At 42.1% G+C, this 19,301-nt stretch overlaps 1 protein-coding gene across 1 annotated transcript in view; it reads right to left on the bottom strand.

Moving 5' to 3' along the window:
* Positions 1 to 19,301, bottom strand: part of HIRA (histone cell cycle regulator) — a 37,203-nt gene that overhangs the window by 15,577 nt on the left and 2,325 nt on the right. Inside the window, exons 2-13 of the mRNA XM_075110131.1 lie at positions 12,875 to 12,937; positions 12,017 to 12,127; positions 11,143 to 11,233; positions 10,537 to 10,631; positions 9,578 to 9,673; positions 8,134 to 8,294; positions 7,079 to 7,246; positions 6,436 to 6,549; positions 4,651 to 4,721; positions 1,765 to 1,870; positions 933 to 1,160; positions 149 to 234 (exon numbers count right to left, since the gene is read on the bottom strand). Of these exons, the coding sequence (XP_074966232.1) occupies positions 149 to 234; positions 933 to 1,160; positions 1,765 to 1,870; positions 4,651 to 4,721; positions 6,436 to 6,549; positions 7,079 to 7,246; positions 8,134 to 8,294; positions 9,578 to 9,673; positions 10,537 to 10,631; positions 11,143 to 11,233; positions 12,017 to 12,127; positions 12,875 to 12,937 (1,390 nt within the window). The remainder of the gene's footprint in view (positions 1 to 148; positions 235 to 932; positions 1,161 to 1,764; positions 1,871 to 4,650; positions 4,722 to 6,435; positions 6,550 to 7,078; positions 7,247 to 8,133; positions 8,295 to 9,577; positions 9,674 to 10,536; positions 10,632 to 11,142; positions 11,234 to 12,016; positions 12,128 to 12,874; positions 12,938 to 19,301) is intronic.

Genomic DNA, 19,301 nt, shown 5'->3' with positions numbered 1-19,301 from the left:
ACTATACTCTGGAAGTACGCACAAGGTATTTCCAGCAGCTGCTTTAGATGCCGTAAGATCAAAATAAGTAGGAATTCTTAGTTTACAACAGGAAAAAAAAGAAGATCAGAAGCTAAAGAAGGACTTTAAAGACCACTTCCAAACATACCCAGTATCCAGCTGAGCTATGCAGAGAGGCGTGATCCTTCTCCGACCATCTGCTGTTCGTGTTTCAACTTGTTTTTTTAAGAGATTCTGTTGAGAAATGTATTTCATCGTTATTTCCAATAAATAGGAGATGCTTTTTTATTTTTTCCCAAATGACAAGCATAGGCGCATTAAAGAGGTTCATCAATTAAAAATCTGTTAACAAAGATTTCTTCCATATTGTCTTTGAACCGTGCTAATTCTGCATAAATAGAATCAATCCGTACTTTTATTAATACAAGTGTATTTTAATGCCACAACTTTTTTTTGACCAAAAGTGTTTTTTAAGTAGAAGTTCATATAGTACGAAGTAAAACAGAATTCTGATTCTCTCCACATGAGAGAGTCAAGCCTGACACGTTCTCATCTGTGCACGTTGAATCCTTCATTAAAAGTTGTGTTCTGTGTTTAGGGGAGAATTAAATAACACTTTCAGCCTCCTCCACTAGGACACTGAAGCACAGTTCTACAGCTGGACTGTTATTAGCTACCTTTGGTTTCCTTTCTGCGCACCGAGAATTTAGCACACGTCACAGAAATACCCACCAGCCTTCTTCCGCATCGTCTTACTTCTGCTTAAAAGCTTTTCAACCGTTCCAAGCCCAGTAATGCCGGCTGGACCCTTCAGGAGTTGAAAGGTGCTGTTCACCATTAACAAGGAAGCAGAAACTGGTTTTATCATAAGCGGTTTGGTATTTATCGGCTTGGCACTTGACACTACAAAGGGACTACCCAAGACCACCTACCTTTCTAATGTCCTCCAAGCTCTCCCCATTAACCATGCTCGCCACTTTGGGAGCTGCGGTCGCAGTCCCAGACACCTCCCTCATTGATGTGTTCTTCTGCTCTGCCTGCTGCTGTTGCTGCCTCTGTTGATACTTGAGCATCTCTGGATTCTCAATGATGGTGGTAGACAACTGAGCTTCGGTCATTATGGCTAGGCTTTTACCATAGGTGGACTGGTGAATGTTGCTCTGTGGGCATTAAAAACGTATCACGCAAAGAGTGACTATGACTGCTGCTGGCATGACATCGCTAATTATGATGCGATGGAATCACAGAAATCTAATGGAATCCATGAAATGCAAACGCCCTCTCTATCATTTACACACTACAGATGTTTTTCTTCCTTATATTTTCAGCTAACACTAAACCAATATCTAAAATAATTGGGATTCAAAGCTTTAGTTGCTAATAGCAGTGAGAGGAAAAAACAGCCAACAGCAATCAGTTTAAGACAACTTGCATATCTGCAAGTCAAAGAGTAATTCTGAAGCATTTTGAAGCACCCACTCCTTGTTGCCTCAGCCAAATAATTACTTCAAATGTATAACGATGTGTAAGCAAGTGGATGTTTTCCAAAAAGATTTTCTTTCCAGAATAGAAACTAATATCAGAAATCCATTTCTTGACTACTCTTCTCTGATGATTTGTAAAGTAGACAAGAACACATTTTTCTGTAATATGGCAATCAGTCACTACACGCTTCTGTAAATCTGTAAATAAAATTCTGTAAATTTTATTTGAATCAATACATCCCTTAAACACGATCGCAGGCTCTCTGAGCGCTCGCTGTACCTTTTCCTCCTCGCTGAGTGGATCTCCAAGTTCATCCTGGGAGAAGTCCAAAAACGCCACCGATCCATCCATGGAACACACTAGGATACCCAGTCCATTAAGGGTCCTGAAGGAAAGAAAGGTCCATCTCTGTGTTTTCAGTCTCTTTCATTGATGCAAAGGGGCAATACAGTAAAATGCTCAATAAAAATCTTAGCGTAAGATTTATTATCACAGCAACTACTGATGGAACGAAAGAAGCAGGGTGGCAAGGAGGCAGCGTCACAGGCAGCAGGAGCCATGTGCTGATATTCCTTTGGAGACTGCACACAGGGAGGTGGTGTTAGAACAACACACCTAGCCAGGGCATGATCAGCACCACGAAAACCTTTCTGCAGGAGTAAAACAACAGTGTTCACAATGAACAACAAGAGGAAGTTATAAATGTATTTCCTTCAAAAGATGTACAAAATCTGTGTGCTAATGGAACTGGGTGAAGTAAGGCACCTTTAGCAGCCAAGCCATTGATACACTTCTTTTAAGGCCGTACAAACTCCTGTCTGGGGCCCACAGAAGATGAAGCTCCATCATGCACGGAAAACAATTAACAGTCCACTCTTATAAAGAGCTTATAGTCCAAATAAGCACTGGAGGAAGGAGAAGGGATGAGACTCTTAAGAGAGAAGCTCTATATGTTGGGTAAATGCCTCTCCTCTATCAGCATTATCTCAAGCAACAGCAATAAAAAGAAATCAAGATGTGCATCTCAGGAGTCAAAAAAAATCTCTATTTTCTCATATTTGGGGATATACTGTAACCCTCTTCTGGAGGTATCAAAAGGTTTTCTTGGTGGACAAGAGAGAGGAGGAACTATACATTCTAGCCTTAATGGAATTATAACCTTCCATATATAACCTATTTTTTTTTCAAATGTGCAATAATTGATAAGTTTTGCCTGCTAACCCAGCAACTTCCAATTATAGAGCTCACAGAGACAGCACCACAGTGGTTTAGAGATGACTTGTCACGGAGAACAGAAGAGGAAAGGGAAGCAGGCAGAACTCTGCAATCCTATCCAAATTAGTCCAGCAAGGCTTAAATATATTACATGCATCACATCACAGCTACAGGTGTTTGAAAGGTCTTTTTCCAGGGTGGCTGGTGCCCTGATAGCATCATACCCAGAGAAGTGAGCCTCAGCACCGTGTAACTCGGTTAACCAAGTTAACTAGCTACTCCAAGTTAGAAAATTATAAAATCTTGTCGAGAGTCTGCTTGCTTAGCAGACAAAATCGCTGAGGTCCTGTTGACCTCTGGATCCAAACAATTGTTCCATGAAAACATAAACATGCTCAGATATTGTGATGATGGATCCAGGTCTAAAACTCTATCAAGTTTTGTTGAATGTACTCAGTCTGTTTTCTGCATCGAGCATGTTTCTGGGAACATTCCATGTTACTGACATTTTAGCCATACACTTCCATTTGTAAACAGGATATAAACTACGAGGCATCCTGAAGATCCTTTGTGTCTCAAACATCCCACAAAACCATTTCCTCAGAAACTGCAGAACATTAACCAGCTGCTACTCCTGATGACTTTATCCCATGAAAAATGTGCAAATTGCGGATGGAGAAATAAAAAACGCTACAGGAAAACAAAACTATTCAAAGCTATTGTACTACAACAATAGCAGCGCTTCTCATGAAACACCCCACTTACTGGCTCGCTACCCTTAACCTATTCATGAAAGAAAAATGTTTTGGTTTTGAAAACTTTATTTTGCATGTAATCAGCTGTGTGCCCATTACGAAAAAAATTAGTCTTTTCTCGTACAGAAGCCTTAACTCTAAATCACCTGATGCATAGGTGCAGAGGTATTTTTTATTACCATTAACTGGGTGGTCTCACAGTTATTTCTCCCTTATTATTCAAGTCTTGCAGTGAATAAAGAACTATTAACTTCTGCTTTTTTTATGACCTGGCCTTAGGAAAAAAGCAGGAGAGGAGAGAGCACCACTAACTGCGGAGAGAGGAGAACGAGACGTGGGACAGTAGGCTGCTGGGAAAGCGGGTGGTCCAGCCCAGCCCAAATCACGAGGGATGTCTGCAGCCTCTTGGGAAAGCTCAGCACTTGTCCTCTGATACGTCCTGTGGCTGGTGGCTGGGGTGTAGCTGGAACAGAAGGTTCATTATCCCTCCTCGGAGACTTGCTACATGAAGAGTAGCCTCTGCTACTCTTCAACACTGAGCGACCTACACCCTTGACACTGTGCTGCAGCAACACGGTGTAACTACATTCTTACTAAAAACAAAAGCTATTGCATTTACTTTTTTCATACAAGAAAATCCTTCAGGCATTCAAATCATGAGCGAGTAGTGCGTGTGTATGTATAAAAACACCTGTATGTATTTAAAAAAAAAAAACATGTATAAAATGTTAAAAAAAAAAACCCACCCAAACTTTCTCTTTTGATATATTGTCTCCTTAGGCACTATGGAAAGACTGGCCTAGAAGGTTCACCTGGGTTTGTCATAAGTGTACAGTGCAATAACTTTTCATAGATGGAACACGCACAAAACTCACCAGGTCCACCACATCACAGTATAACACACATATTCTATGAAAAAAATTTCAGAGAATCATAACAAGGAGGAGCTCATTCTCCAGGTATTTTACTGCACCATATTCTAAATATATTATTTTTTATTCAGTTTTAATGTTACACAATCTCAAGTGACCGCAAGTTAGCCACTAGTGCTACTCCCAAAGACGCTGCAGTGGAACCAAAAACTTCACTTGTGTTCCAACAGCTGTCCTGTTTTAAGGAATTTCCAGTTAATGTGTGTCCCTAGAGTTGACAGCAACACTTTGGCTTTTGTAACAAACGGCAGAAAACAACTCACCAGGAGATGTCCATGATAGACTTGTCAAACAGCTCATGTATGACAACTAAAGGTCGCTTCAGGCACGTGAGCTTAAAACAGAAGGAACAACACTCAGAAATTTAGGAGTTCTATGCTACCACAAATATTACCCCATTAATACTCCCCCAGAGTCTAACAATATTCACCAGACAGGACCTGGCCAGAAGACAGCTGCACGCCTGATGGCGCGTTTGGAGCACCTAGTTACCCATTCCACCACTGGCACAGAGAAGCTTTGGAGAAGAACAGCTGGCATTTGACCCTCTCCTCCTTTCTGAAACTCAGACTGAGTTTCTCAACCAGCTTTGCCTTACATCACATTCACAGAGTGCTCTCTACCACTCAAAAAGTAATTCTGCAGCTACAGACAGCTTCTATTCTAAGCTTTGCTGCGATAAGGGTGTTGCAAACTGCCAGCACAAAAGGACGACAGAAAACAGATGAGGTTTCTGTGTCCTCACTCGGACTACTTGTCTAAGTGAAGCCTATCAAGGGCGAAGAGCATTTGACTCAGTTATTCTTAAAGTGGATCCCTCTACACTTACATATCAGCTTAGTAATAAAGAACTGAATATGAAAATTCCCAGTAATCTGTTCTAAATCAGATATTCTAAGCTCTTTAATGTTAAACCAATGGACTTAATATCTATAGGACACAGTACAACTGAAATGAAGCTGAAGAAGTCAATGTGATGTAGGATGTTTCATGCCTGTATGTTCACAGAGGCAGTGTAGTAGTCATCTTCTGTAGTTATTTCTTTTACGTTTCCAAGGTCTGTGTTTTATATATATCTGTTAAGCTCTCCATGGCAAAGACTGCCTATAAATTTGCATCTCTATAATATTTAGTATAACCTCAACAGGCACCCTAAGTGAAATCATAGTATAAATAGAAAGTAAAATACACTGAGTGTGATACTTTGGTACGGGCATGCACTGGTAGCACTGCCAGAAACAGATTTAGTGTTATGTGTTTAGCGATTGATGGATAAATATCACACTGGAATCTATAAATAGTAGATTGCAGTTAGCAATTGGTGTGTTCTGGCAAACGTTCTCATCACAAAGCTTCACAAATCAGTTAAATTTATTCCCCGTCCTTTGCAGCTGCCAAACAACCCGTCTTGCATTTCTAAACATGAGAATAGCTACTCTTCCCTCAGCCAGAGTAACAGTTCTAGTGTAGATTTTAAAGTAATACCCAAACTAGAACTGAAAACTTGAACGTGTACTTAAAAAGCTCATTCACTTCCATGTTCTTTTCCATAGGAAAGGCAGAAGCCAAGGACTGAAGCCAGAACGAAGCAGAAAGACGAGCTGTATATATGCTCAGAAACAGTTATCCTGTGCCTGCTATGTTCTCCTGGTACCCGTAAAAGCAAGACTAACAAAGCTAGACTCAGAGCGATTAATGGGTAGGTGGGCTAAACATGGAGAAACAGTGAAGTCTTTTTCTTGTGAGACTCACATGGAGAATGAGTGAAAGACATAGGAAGAAGGTAGGGCTGAATTATGTGCATTAACTGTGGTAACACATTATTTCCCTTAGCAGTTCCCCGCCCTTACCAGGGCAACATACTCTGCCCCTGGCTGCTGGCTGCTCTTGGCTTTGGAGAAATGAACTAATACCAATCCGCTTCCTTCCCCCCAGCTAATCCTGGAACAACAGGGAGAAAGGCTAAACGAACCTAAATATAAGACTTAATATGAAACTCTCACCTCATCCAAATGACCACAAGTCAAAGGCAGCAAAAACCCACTTACCCAGACAGAAAGAGATCGATCCTTACTACCAACGGCACAACAGCAGTAGGGACAACTTGACTTGGTGGAGCTCCCGTTCTTTTGTTTCTTCTTGAAGATTTTTGGATTGAATTTCTGAGCAAACGAGATGTCCCAAATGTTGTTAAAGTAATTACATTTTAGTAGGAGATACGCTTTAAAAGCAAGTTTTCCACTCAAGAATGAAAAAGAAACATTTCATAGAAACCAAGCCCCTAACCAGACTCTGTAAGAGCGCTGACACCAGCAGTGCATACCTTATTAAGGGGCTTTCTGAACGCCTTGACAGGCATGGCAAAGAGCATTAATTTTACCAGTGATCAGGGACCCACCAGAAACCTAAGTCACTTGAATCAAGTCACTGAGCAGCTTAAAAAATCAGCGTTTGGCATTCCTGACATGCTCCTGTACTCCCCTTTCTTATCTTGTTCATCTAGGTCCAGCTCTCTCATCACAAGGCAAGCCAATTGCTTCTAACGTGTAAAGTTGACATTTTTTAAACACCACCATGCGTTTAGTTTATTAATCTTGACACCTATCTCCACCTCTTGTCCCATTTATGCACAAAATTATCAAAAAGCACGCATTAGAAATTTTACTTCAGGGGTAAATTAATATCACTCACCACTACTGTAACGGCCTTCCGATGCCCTACAAAATCCATGTTGGTTTTCCATCCGTCTCTCTCAATGATCTGAGCAGTAGGTCCAGAATTATTCATGGCATGAGCAGAAACAAGATAGTGGCCATCAGGTGACCAGCTAAGGCGCAACACATGAGTTGTCCCTCCACACTGACAAAAAGAATAAAAACAAAAAACCCAAACCATACTAGAGCTTTAGAAGTGTTTGGCACAAAGGATTTGAAATACAAACTATTTATATTTTAGATTTAGGGAATATGATTACAAAGTAAGTCTTGTGTGGATATAAAAGAATGACATTACAGACAACTCTCAGCACTTCGGCCATGTTTATAGTGGTGATCAAGTGTAACTTACAAAGCCCTACCTAAAGGGGGAGAACTTTAAAGGAAACAAAATGTAAGTCTTTTCGGACCGCGTACACTCAGTATCCATCACAGCCCTAGTCAGTGACGGGGCTGCAGCGTACCAACCGCTAATGATGACACTTCAGCTTGCAACACCAGCGCACACAGGAATTTAGGCGTTTATAGTCTATTACTAAGAGTAATTGCACTAACCACGATGCCGTAAGACCACTGTGAAACACTCCGCTCAGTAAGCACAAGTTTGATCTCCTGATCAAAGCTATCACACCCCAGCCCTATGGTGCCAGACCAAAGATCCTTCCTAAGTACTTACCTTGTTCGTGATAGTGCCCAATAGAAGAAGATCCACAGGGAAGAACGTAAGAACAATCAGTGTGCCAATGCTGCCTTGGAATAACCTCTGCATTTCCAGGAATTTACTTGTTTACATAACCCGTGTAAACCTTTGGCACCCACAACATCCAGTGGCAATGAGAGTCTCAATTTAATCACGTGTTGTGTGAGAAAGTAGCTCTTTTTCCCCCTTTTGAATCTGCCACCCAATAGTTTGATTTGATTTGGCACTGTTAAATTAACTAGAGTTTAGATTTGTGCAGAATCAGAGTTATTCTTACAGCTTTCATTCATTCTCTAGGAATTCACTTTGAATGGTCACCCATTCTGAAGTACCTCATCAAAGGGTTTTGTGATGCTGGTTTCCAACTGCCAGTCCATGGTCCGCCACACCTTCAAACTTCGATCGTCAGCCTGAGAGGCAATATATTTTCCAACAGGATCCCAGGTCAGCCCTTTCACTAAGCCAGAGTGCCCCTTCAAAGTGGCGAGAATTTCTGTGCGAACAAAGTTGAGAACGGAGAGGCATCACTGACACCTCCCTTAGGACAGACTGTTGAGATTTACAAGATCTTTTTGACACAGCATATTAAATATAGCCTCTTCTAACGTACAAACAACAACATATCAACCAAACTGGAACCTGTATGCAAGCCAAGAACGATATAAAGAAGTGGGAAAGAGAACTCTGGTCAGAATAAGGGGTGCAAAAGTCTATAAGGAACAGATCAGAGCAGGCAGACCAGCAGAGCACAGGCAGTTCAGAATAGCACTTCCAAGCTATTGAATCAGCGGTTTAACTGGAACTTCAGTTAAACATTCACCCTTTCCTCTGTACCCAAAGATTATCACAACTAATTAAGCTTTGTGCACCAAACATGACTGAACAGACACACAAGCCTGGCAGACCTGGTAACCTACTTTCAATCTCCTGCTTATCAGACCGTGAGAGGAGAGGCTGAGTGTGCTGCACAGGCAACCCAGCCAGCGCGCGCGTCTAAAAACTCTGATATCAGGATTGGAAGCAACCCTAAAATAAATGGCAGTGACTGGGCACCCCACAATGTGAGTTTCAGCCTGCATCAAGTTACATGGCGAGGAGGAGCCACCAAATAAAGGCGTGTGCTCCCTAACCGCTGCAGACCCTTGGAGGCTGGCTAAAGCTGTTGGCGCACCAGCTGCGCCTGGCAGCGCGGTCCCCGAGAAGCAGAGGCCTCAGGACTCTGTGAATTGCCAGCACTGCGGCAGTGGAAGAAGGGAAATGGCCATCACATATAACACTTGAGCGTTTCTGCTACTGTGAGGCTCCCGTAGTCCGTCCTTCCTCCCCTTCACCCTGTAAAGTCACGTTCCTCATTAAGCAGCAGCATTTAAAATGGGGTAAAGAAGACAACGCCCCCCCACAGGCAAGCAATTGGGAAGCCCTGTAGTACAAAGGCAACACGCAAAAATATATACAGATGTAATATCAAGCTGAAGATCTATTTATTTGGTATTTTGCAGAGAAGGTAAAAAAGAAAATACATGTAATAATGACCTTCACGTAAAACCAGCAGCATGACCTGAACGTAGCTGTTCTCTATGGCAGACTGGAATCCGCTGCCCACTGCCATCCAAATGTGGAAGAAGGACCGACCCACGGGATTGCAAGCATGTCATCTCAAAAGACAGACAACCCATTCCCAGATAGAGATTTTCAGCCAGTGAAATAGACCCATGGAGGGAAGAACTGCTCACAAAGCTGTACGTACTGGCACATCTGAACTATAAGAATTCTCACCTGGAAATTTGACAGCGTTCCAGATGACAACAGTGTTATCCACGCTACAGGACGCCAGCCAGGCATCATGCGGAGACCACGCTACATCCATGACATCTGTTTAAAAAAAAAGTTTCCATATAAGACGTTGATGGTAATCAGAGAATCCAAACGTCTTTTTAAAAAGAACTTGTGGAGCAACATTTTTTTCTATCACTGGGAAATGATTATCATCTCCCTAGGGCGGAAGGTAAGGAAGTACATAGCAACCCCATTGGGAATGAGGGTCTCCAAATTATAATGTTCAATGGGGAACAAAAAAATAAAAATTCCAAGGCAGAAAATGCAATGTTTAGTAATTATAGGCAGTACTAATGCCTGCATAAAGTACTTTGTCTAGTTTTGAATGAAAAAGCAACTGGGGCTATTGCAATGCACTTGCTTTATTCCAGCACACGTGGAGCGATCAAAGCGATTTCCGTCTTTATTTCAACCATAGCTCGTGTCAGCAGGTGCAAAATGCGTCTGAAATTACCTCGTTTATTCATCTTCTGCGTTGCTCTTTGGGTATTTTTTCTAACTAAACATTAATATTCTTTGGAATGCAAAAAACTTATCATTTGCCAACCAGGAGATTATTCACTGCAAGTACGAACACTTACTTAAATAAAAATACAGTTTAGCTTCCTTTATTAAGATTCATTTTTAGGCAAGCAAATAGCAAATTATAAGTTTCTTAGTTGCTAATTTTTCTACTCATAGTTGACGGAAATGTTCTACTACATTGCTGGAAGCTACTTGTATGAAAATCGGCATTTGATTACAAACAACATTTTCTTTCAGATTTTTTTTGTTTGTTGCTCTTAAAAGTAATTACTGACTTACCACCAAATATACATGTTTTGAGCAAGAAAATGTATAAAAACTTTTTTTTTCCAAATACATGCAAATTATGTTAATTCAACATCTTTTTAACTTACCTCCTGAATGGCTTCTGAGAATCGATACACACCTCCACTGCTCCACATTAGTAAGTTTGCTACTAGAACCGAACACCGTGCTAGGTCCAATGTACCTAATTAAAATAGAAACAGTTACCAACAGAACCACTTTGAGTGGTTTTGGTTTCTAAAGAAAATCAGCTGCACAGTACACTTCTTTTTTTTATAGTCAGTTATTCCTGCAATGGAAACTGAAGCAAAATAATGTTTTTTGATTGAGAAAGTAATTCCAGTTATTAAAAAACTAGCTTCAATAAGATGTACAATTTCTATGGAGAGCAAAAAATGCCAACGTTTAAGGTAACACTCCAAATCTCATCAGGCAGCTTTCTTCAAGGACAGAGGAGGATGCCTCAGCTCCTCGAGAGCAGAGAGACTGCCCGGGCAGCAGCGGCTCCGGCCCAAGCGACACAAGAGACCAAGCCTCCAAGACCAGCGAGGTGGTGGCGCGGGTTTCAGCTCCTTACACGCCAGGCCAGGCGGCGAGCTTACGCAAGGCCGGCACAGGGAAGAAGCGCTAAGAGGCGCGACAGAGTAACCTACTTGAAATAAAACATAAAATCGAGGAGGAAGAAACATGCTTACGCAGCTCGTTTCCACACCATAATCAACTTGTCATCTCCCCCTGAAGCCAAGTAAACTCCATTGTTTGACCATCGCACACAGTTCACGCAAGCTGAAACGTAGAAAAGAAAGTTTCTAAGATGAAATGTGAGGTAAGTGGGTCTGGACTGGGACAGAGTTTATAACACGCAAAACTTGACAGGAGATGTTTAGGATTTAAGTGTGCTTTTTCCGCTCAAAGCAGTTACTCTGTCTGCTTTAGATAAATGAACTGGTACTTATCTTTCAGTAGCAGTTGAGGAGCTTCTTACTTTAAAAAACCCCTATTTCTTATTTGAAAAAGCTTCACCAAAAGTAGCTCAAAAGAAGAAAGATTAATATTCATCTAACAAAGGGAACTGCTTCTGGTAAGTGAGGTGGGGTTAAGAGGGCAAAGAAGGAAAGAGGTGTCCTGCAGAAAAGAAAGGGAACAGCTCGTTCAGGTAACTACACTTTCAAACGTCACACGCAATAAATCCAGCAGAATTTAGAACTATAACCAATATACTTCATAAGATGTTTCCTTTATATTTATTTCTTCTCTCGCCCTTTCCTTCAGAGATCCCCAGATTCTCACAACGTGCGTTACCCATTACTTTGTGCCCACAGCTGGGAAAAGTTCACAGGGAGGAGGTTTCCAAAGGTATCTGTATTTCTCTGTATATTTCCCCACATTTCAACAACATTTTCTGCTGAATATCTAAAGAAGTATATAGCCAAAGTGTGAGACCACTCTGCTGTACTTTACTGATTCATTCACCACTGGGCAGGGCGTGATTTCTGTAATTACAAACATGCAATGCTTAGGCTTCGGCAAATTACCAGCAGCCAGTAAAAAAACCAAAACCTTTGTTACCTAAGTGATTGTCCATCTGACAAAGCATCTTGGGAATATTTTCATTCTTTTCATCTTCCTCTTTCAGGACAGGAGCCATATTCCAGATCACAACTTTCCCAGAATCCTGACCTGTAAGAGAACAAAAAGCCTCCTCTTTTAAATACATGCAAAAAAGCTTTTCGATTTCACCTCGGTTCCAGGACAGATGCTAAAATCCAGGCACTGCCACAGTGGGAACTTTGGAAACATCTGAATACAGATGCCATTCTGGTACAATTACACCGCGTGAGAAGCGCTTTATTTTTCTTGAAGCTACTAAAGAAGTTATACAGCCTTGTTCAAAAATCATACTGCACATAATGATACCAACTATAAGGATGAACTATTTATAATAAAATTGTATTTTAAAAGAGAAAAGATACATTCAAATCCTAAATTGCAACTGTTGTAGCCAACATAAAATTATTCACTATTATCATCCAAATAATATTTTTGCCCATATTTCTTGAGCTATTCCATTTATATAATTGGATTTTTTGGGGTACCAATAGCTCTACTATTCAGCAGGTCAAAAAAGCCCAACTTCACATTCAGTTCCTCTTCAAATAAAAATGAAATTTGGCCAGAATGGCCACAACTCAATTACTGCAGCTCCTATCTTGATGTCCAGGAGGAGGAGTATATCAGAAAATGTAACCCTGCCTTCTGCAGTAACAGCAGCACTTTTCAATACATTTTAATGACTGTTATCTCTAAGAAACAGGTAATTATGTAAGTGATGTGCTTTTAAGAGGGTCAAACCGATCAAAGTGTTGTGAAGGCACAAGATTATTACTACAGCCCAAAGTACTGTCTCCTATCAGTACACAGACATACCTTGTCCTCCTGTTGCAAACTTGGTCCCATCTGGGTGAATGTCCACTGAAAATATCGGCTTTCCTGGAATTGGAGAACAAGCAGCAACACATTGAATTGTTTTGCAGCCAAGGGAATGCAGGAACGCCAAAGGGACCGTAACTCTTCCGGTTGCCAAGTAACTTTCTTCTAAAAGCCCCAGTTGTAAGGATTACAGCTGACTACAAGAGCCGAAGGCGACTTGGTGACGGGAACGACAGCCTATTAAAAGCGCATACGGATGTTACCTCGCCATAACAAAGCAGTGATAACCAAGGACACCTAAGCCAGTAGGATACGCCAAATACCTCAGAGCAAAACAACACCACAAAGCAAGTGCCAACAAGGCAAAACTGTATTTGAGTAAGGAATTTCTTCCAGGTTTCTACGGTTCATTAGCTGATGACCTGAAGCAAGTTTTGTTTTGGTTTCTGTTTTTGTTTTTTTTTTTTTAAAGTCCTCCCCGATCTCAGACTGCATCTCTTGGTCCCACAATTACCTGTCTCACATCTAAATCCTGTTGTTATGAAGCGCTTCTACCACCCGCCTAGCTTTTATTTTTGTGGCTTCCATATAGACAAAGCAAGACCAACCAACTCTAATATGACACTTAAATCTTTCAGTTCTCCGTACGCTACACCTTTCAGAAGAAAACTAAGTTTATGAAAATGTAAACCGTGCAACAAATAACTAACATAGTTGGGGAACAGCTTTGGAAACCAGGCAGCCCTCACCCTCAGCCTATTGTGCTCCAACCACTGGATCACATACGCTCTCCTGTACGCTCACAGCTCTTTTAACTTGTGCAGGAGGAGAAGGAAAAGGGGAAAAGTAAACTTACTGCCTTTCAATGATGCTCAAAGGGCTACCACTAAGGATTACTTGAAGGGATACGCATGTGATTTCCACATTCAAGTAATTTTTGGCAGCGGTCCGAACCCTTTCAAAGTGGAATGCGTCTGCAAGCAAGATCACACACATACCAGCAAAAAATAAGGCAATTTATCATAACAGCCAAAAGAACTAGTACCCACAGTACCAAGATTATGCGATAATCTCCCCATGTTTGTCAATACTTGCACTGTATCTTCATAATAAGTTAAGACATAAATGATAAAACTTGGAGAATTTATCCAGCGGTAGGTTTTACGTTACAAGTAGTTGAATCTGAACCCCTTGACAGTGAACTGCTAACAAAACCCTCATCCAAATAGCCAGTATTTCTTACTTTTTGAGGGATATGCATTTTGCTTCACGCCAACTTTTATTTTCTCTGTGTTGACTTGTTTTACGGTTTATTTTATTTGGATTTATATTGCAACTCTGACATGTGATTCCCCTTAAAATTTTCACAGGCAGCCAAGCAAAGACCTTACGCACAGTAGGATGGCACTCAACTGACATTCCTTCCAAGTCCTTCAGACCACATAAAACACATAAGCTGAGACTTAGCTGTGGCTTTTCTTCAGATTGTCGTGCCTGGTTCTATCTTTTATTCTATTAACTTGAATGCAACACACAGGGCTAAGCTGAGTATTTTGAGAAGCACAGGCAAGCAGCAACATTTATTTTGACCTTCCCAAGATGTGGATGTTCCCTTAAACTAAACCAGTGCATCATTTGAAATAGTTTGACCTGCCGACGCTTACAGAAACGGGTCATTCTGTAGACCTTATAGGTGGCAGAGGTTACCTTTTCAATCTGCATCAACAGTCTCAGGCGAGAAGCATCGCTATACTCTCAAACCTGCCATTAGACACAAGGAGAGTGCTCCTTCCAGGACTGCAGTTAGCAAAGACCTTTCACTTGTCCTAACCTGGCTCGTTTTGTCTGTGTGTCACTTGCACCAACAGGAAACAGTTCCCCAGCAAATCCGAAGGAACGGTAACCTCTAACGCAGGAGGGATAATGGCTTCCAGAGCCAGCACGGCACCTATGAACAAGGCTTCAGAGTTTAGGTGGTTTGTAGCTTAACAATACTGTATTTAGAACTGGCTTAACAGATGCAGCTGTCTCATACAGAAAAACTCATTCCTCCCCTCTCTGACTCCACTGCTCCTTCTTCCCAAAAGTCTACATTAAAAAGTAGCCGTGACCAAAGCACACGCTGATACCTTTCTGACAGATACGCTGGCTTCCCATTATTCAGGAAAGAGATATGCTATACATGCCGAAACGTTGTGAAATAAGGCATTGCTCCTGTCGCTTTGCAAAAGTTACACACATGATGCCATTTTCTTTTCCTTTACCAGGTGTTTAAAACTATCACAGCATCTCCAACTTCTGCCTTATCTTAAGAGCACAACTGTATGGGAGCAGGAACAGTAGCTCCCTTCCTCCTTCTGAGCAAAGTTTTTGCACAGACCACAAATGGGGTTGATGAAATTTAGCAAATTATTTTACTTATGGAGCCAGAGGTAACTTAGCTACAAATTCACCAAAAAAGCTTAAAATTGGCCACATCACATGATGGAAAATGTCCACACCTAGGCCAGTACTCTCTGTTTGGAAAGCAGTGCTAGACGCCTCCCTAGGGATCCTTACAACGGCAGCACACAGTGCTTCTTCTGAGGATAATCCTCCAGCTCCAAAAAACTGCAACTCGGACTCTTGAAGCCCTCAACAGGTTTTTCTTCTAGAAATTTAATCAGCCATCTCGGATCCATAAATAACATCAATAGCCCCTAACACAGAGATCCGCTGCTCAGCCATGGACTCTGGGAAGAGCCACCTACTTCATGTACCCTGCGCCTGCTACCCGTTACTGCGACACCCCTCAATGCTTGTGCAGGAGAGCGTTGAACACAAGTCACTTGACATGGAGCCGCCTGACACTCGCAACTCTACACGCGTTCCTCGCGTCCCCAGCCCTCCCATGCCTAGCCCAAAGATCCTGCTCTACTTAGCCATTCCTTGCACGAAAGCTGTCTTACACTTTTGATCATTCTGGTCACGCCTCTGTCGGCCCCTTTCAGTTCTCCTGTACTTCATGATGCGGAGGGGAACTAGCATCGAAGGCAGTGTTCAAACGCAAATGATCCATGTCTTTATAGGAGGATAATGTCTTCTTTTTAGTTCTTTTCCCAGCATAAATCTGGGTTTCAATCTAATGAGCACTGAGCAGATATTTAGGATTATAATCACTTATGAAAAACCTCAGACCTCGCTGGAAGTCATCAGGTCACAGGGTGTTATTTCATATGAGGAGTTTAAAAAGGGTATGGACTTTGCACCCAGGAAAGGCAGCGGTAATAAATGAAGCCCTCAACAACAAATCAAATTTCCTACATGGCTCAACTGTGATCCAGGAAGGGACCTTCTTCCGCAGGTAACTAATAACGTACAATGATCGACCCAGTAAACTTGGGCGTTTTCTGCAGAATTTGCCAATAAGCTTAAAGCACAAAGACTTGTGAACACGAGGCCTGTCAAACTAATCTCCTGTAAGAGCCAAGTAAATATCGTTTCCATCTGATGGATAATTCCTAATAAATTGGACTAGTTTAATATGCCTCAGTCTCACCAGCAACGTCTGGATGCACCCAGGGGTTAGCCTTTCAAGACATGCTGTTTCTCCCTAGAAATGTTAGTTTACTAAATCAAGTTCCAGACTTCTCAGAGTTTGTACAGATAAGAGTCTTTCATTTTCCATATACAGGAAATGTGTCAAACTACACCCAGCCTCAGCCTGTCACACCCTCTCCTTAACAGACACTGCGTTAATCAAAATACAAACAGCAACTGCAAAATGCCATGTCGTGCACTGGCACAGCAGAACCCTTACAAGTCAACCTGGATGAAACGCTGTGCGCAGGTCGGTCTGGATTTTACTTCAAATGGCTTTGGATATTATTCCAAGATCTGGGGGTAACATAATTAAACACGGGCTGTTCGGTTTAGAGCCCACGGCCTTCAGTTCACAACACTTCCACTGTGCTCTTCTACTTCAAGTTGAGGTAATTTTATTAGTGGAGGAAAGCACAAACTTGAGCTGACAAGAGCAAACCCAAGAGGGAAGCAACTACTTATGAGCCAGCCCAGCACCACAGGGCATCAGGATTTCATTCCCGGCTCTGGCTGCAACGACCGCTGGCAAAGCCAAGCACGGCAGCAGCCGCCCTGTTCGGGAGCCTGCAGGAAGCAGCGACTACGGGATACAGGAACCAAAGCTTCCACCACTTCACCTGAAAGGATCATCCGCATCCATTTTCCAGGCAGCAGCAGAGCTACTGCGTGTTTCAGCACCAGAAAGGGTAGAGACTCGCCGTGGTGTAATCCAGACTAGAGAGAACCTCGTCCAGACCCTGCAGCCAGTCCTCAGAAAGCAGCTGTAGCTTCGCTATTTATTAGAAAGCAGCATCTCAACGTCACAAACGGTTCGAAGTTCCTACCTCGCACAAACACTGCGTGAAGCCTTGAGTCAGTTTTGCTACAAACTCGTGTTCCCGAGTACAGAAACAGGTGAAACGCAGGAGCTCACAGCAGCGTAATCACAGTTTCAACGTTCGCAGTAAAAGGCATCAGAACGGCAGCGCGCCGGCTCGCAGAGGAAAACCTTCCCAGCGCCCTGCTCCAGAGCTGCGTGCGCTTTTCCCGGCTATCGGGAAATGTGGGGCTTGTCATAATTAAATTAGATTACTTAGATTTGCTCTCTACACTTTTATGTCTAGCCCTTAAAATAGAGAACAAGCTCAAGAATCGTTAGATTGTTTGCCCAACAAGACTTATATTTGTTTCCATTTTTATCCACCTACAGATGTCAAGTGATTTAAAAAAAGAGAGTACAGGTTAAGTGATCACCGGACAGAAATTTAGTAAGACAAAGTCAGGACCAGGGTGCTCTTCCCTCCAGGGTACCGTTATCAAGGGAATACCACTTACAGCGGTGGATAACCGCCACTGGTTAGAGCTACGAGACTTGTTCTGTGCTACTTCTGGGTTATAAACTAATCACAGATACTGCGTTTTTCCTCACTTCCTTCATATTCTCAAAATAACAGAGACAGAGCCACTACGTGATAGCGACTGCTTGCTTCCCTGGGTCCATGCCTTTACCTGATTGCGTCGTTAGATGCTGTCGAAACGAGCCAAAAGGTACAAGGTCCCTGTTTCAAAGTGACCGAATGCTTCCCCGTGCTCTTAACTGGAGAAGCGTTGAACTTCCTACCAGTCACCACGCATCAGAACAAAATGCAAGTGATTCTTAAGCAGTAATACTGAAATCTAACAGTGCGTTTTAAGACATTAAAGTTTAAATTACTGAAGCTCCCAGCATCACATTGTATGCAGAAGCAAACCAGGTTCATTAAAAAATGGGCACCTGACAATAGACCAGATGTCTTGTTGGATTATTTGTTTAAAGAACCCAAATATACGTTACGTACTTAAAGACATACAAAAAAATGAAGCAAGCTTGGAAGTAAAAGTTCCAAGTAAGATAATTCAAACCCAAGGAGAAGGTCCCATCTTTAAAAAAATACACCAGCTGAAGAAAAAAAGCAATTGTAAATATTGCACCATTTTTGTTTGTTATTTAACTTTAGGCAGTAATCAATGAACTAGTGAGACAATTTTACGAGAATTTCTACCAGAACATGAGTGAGTTTCGCTTCCAGCCCATCTGGTACCTAACATCCAACATGACTCACATATCAATTCAAATATTTACATTCCACCATTACAGCATGGAGAGATAATAAACTCCGTGCCTGTACTTAAGCAGAAGCAGGCTCCAATTTCTACAAGTTGCTACACACGAAGAGCACCTTGGGCTTTCCATGGGTTTCTTGGAATCACACGGGACTTCCTTTCCTGCAGGGCTCGGTGTTTGCCTGCACTAGCCATCTTTACGCACCAGAGCTCTCGCAACCTTGCGTGCCAAACACGTACATACAACTGTTGGATGCGTGAGGCATCTTTATAGAGGCACTGAATGGAAAACTGGGAAGGAGAAGCAAACCACACCATCTGTATCTTACCGTTGTCCGCTCCCACCCCACACTTTTCAGTATTCACCCTTGCTCTAAGTCAAAAAAACACGGAAGAGAACACAGCAATAATGAGAATGTCATGCAAAAAATCTAATAAACCCACGTTAAGAGTGTGAAAAGCTTACTGAAAACGCATCTGAAGAAGCATTTCCAGTAAGTACTCAGATAAAGCGACACGAAGAACCCCAAGCCAAAAACCTGTAGAGCCAAAATGTGTTAAATGGCTTTTACCGCGAGCGCGCGGCATTTCGGCCGAGCAGCCTACAATTCCCAGGGGTACCGAATTTCCCTGCTACGACACTAACTCCTAATGTCTATTATCTCACAGAGAACATATGCCTGTGAGCATCGTTAACCTCATTCTAACCCGTTCAGTAAAGTACCAATCCCATGAGCGAGTGGGGAGAGGGGAAGGCAGG

The sequence above is a fragment of the Phalacrocorax aristotelis genome, chromosome 15 (assembly GCF_949628215.1).
Source record: "Phalacrocorax aristotelis chromosome 15, bGulAri2.1, whole genome shotgun sequence".
In the NCBI taxonomy this organism is placed as follows: domain Eukaryota; kingdom Metazoa; phylum Chordata; class Aves; order Suliformes; family Phalacrocoracidae; genus Phalacrocorax; species Phalacrocorax aristotelis.
The sequence above is the reverse complement of the archived record's forward strand: the minus strand, read 5'-3'. Positions and strand labels throughout refer to the sequence as shown.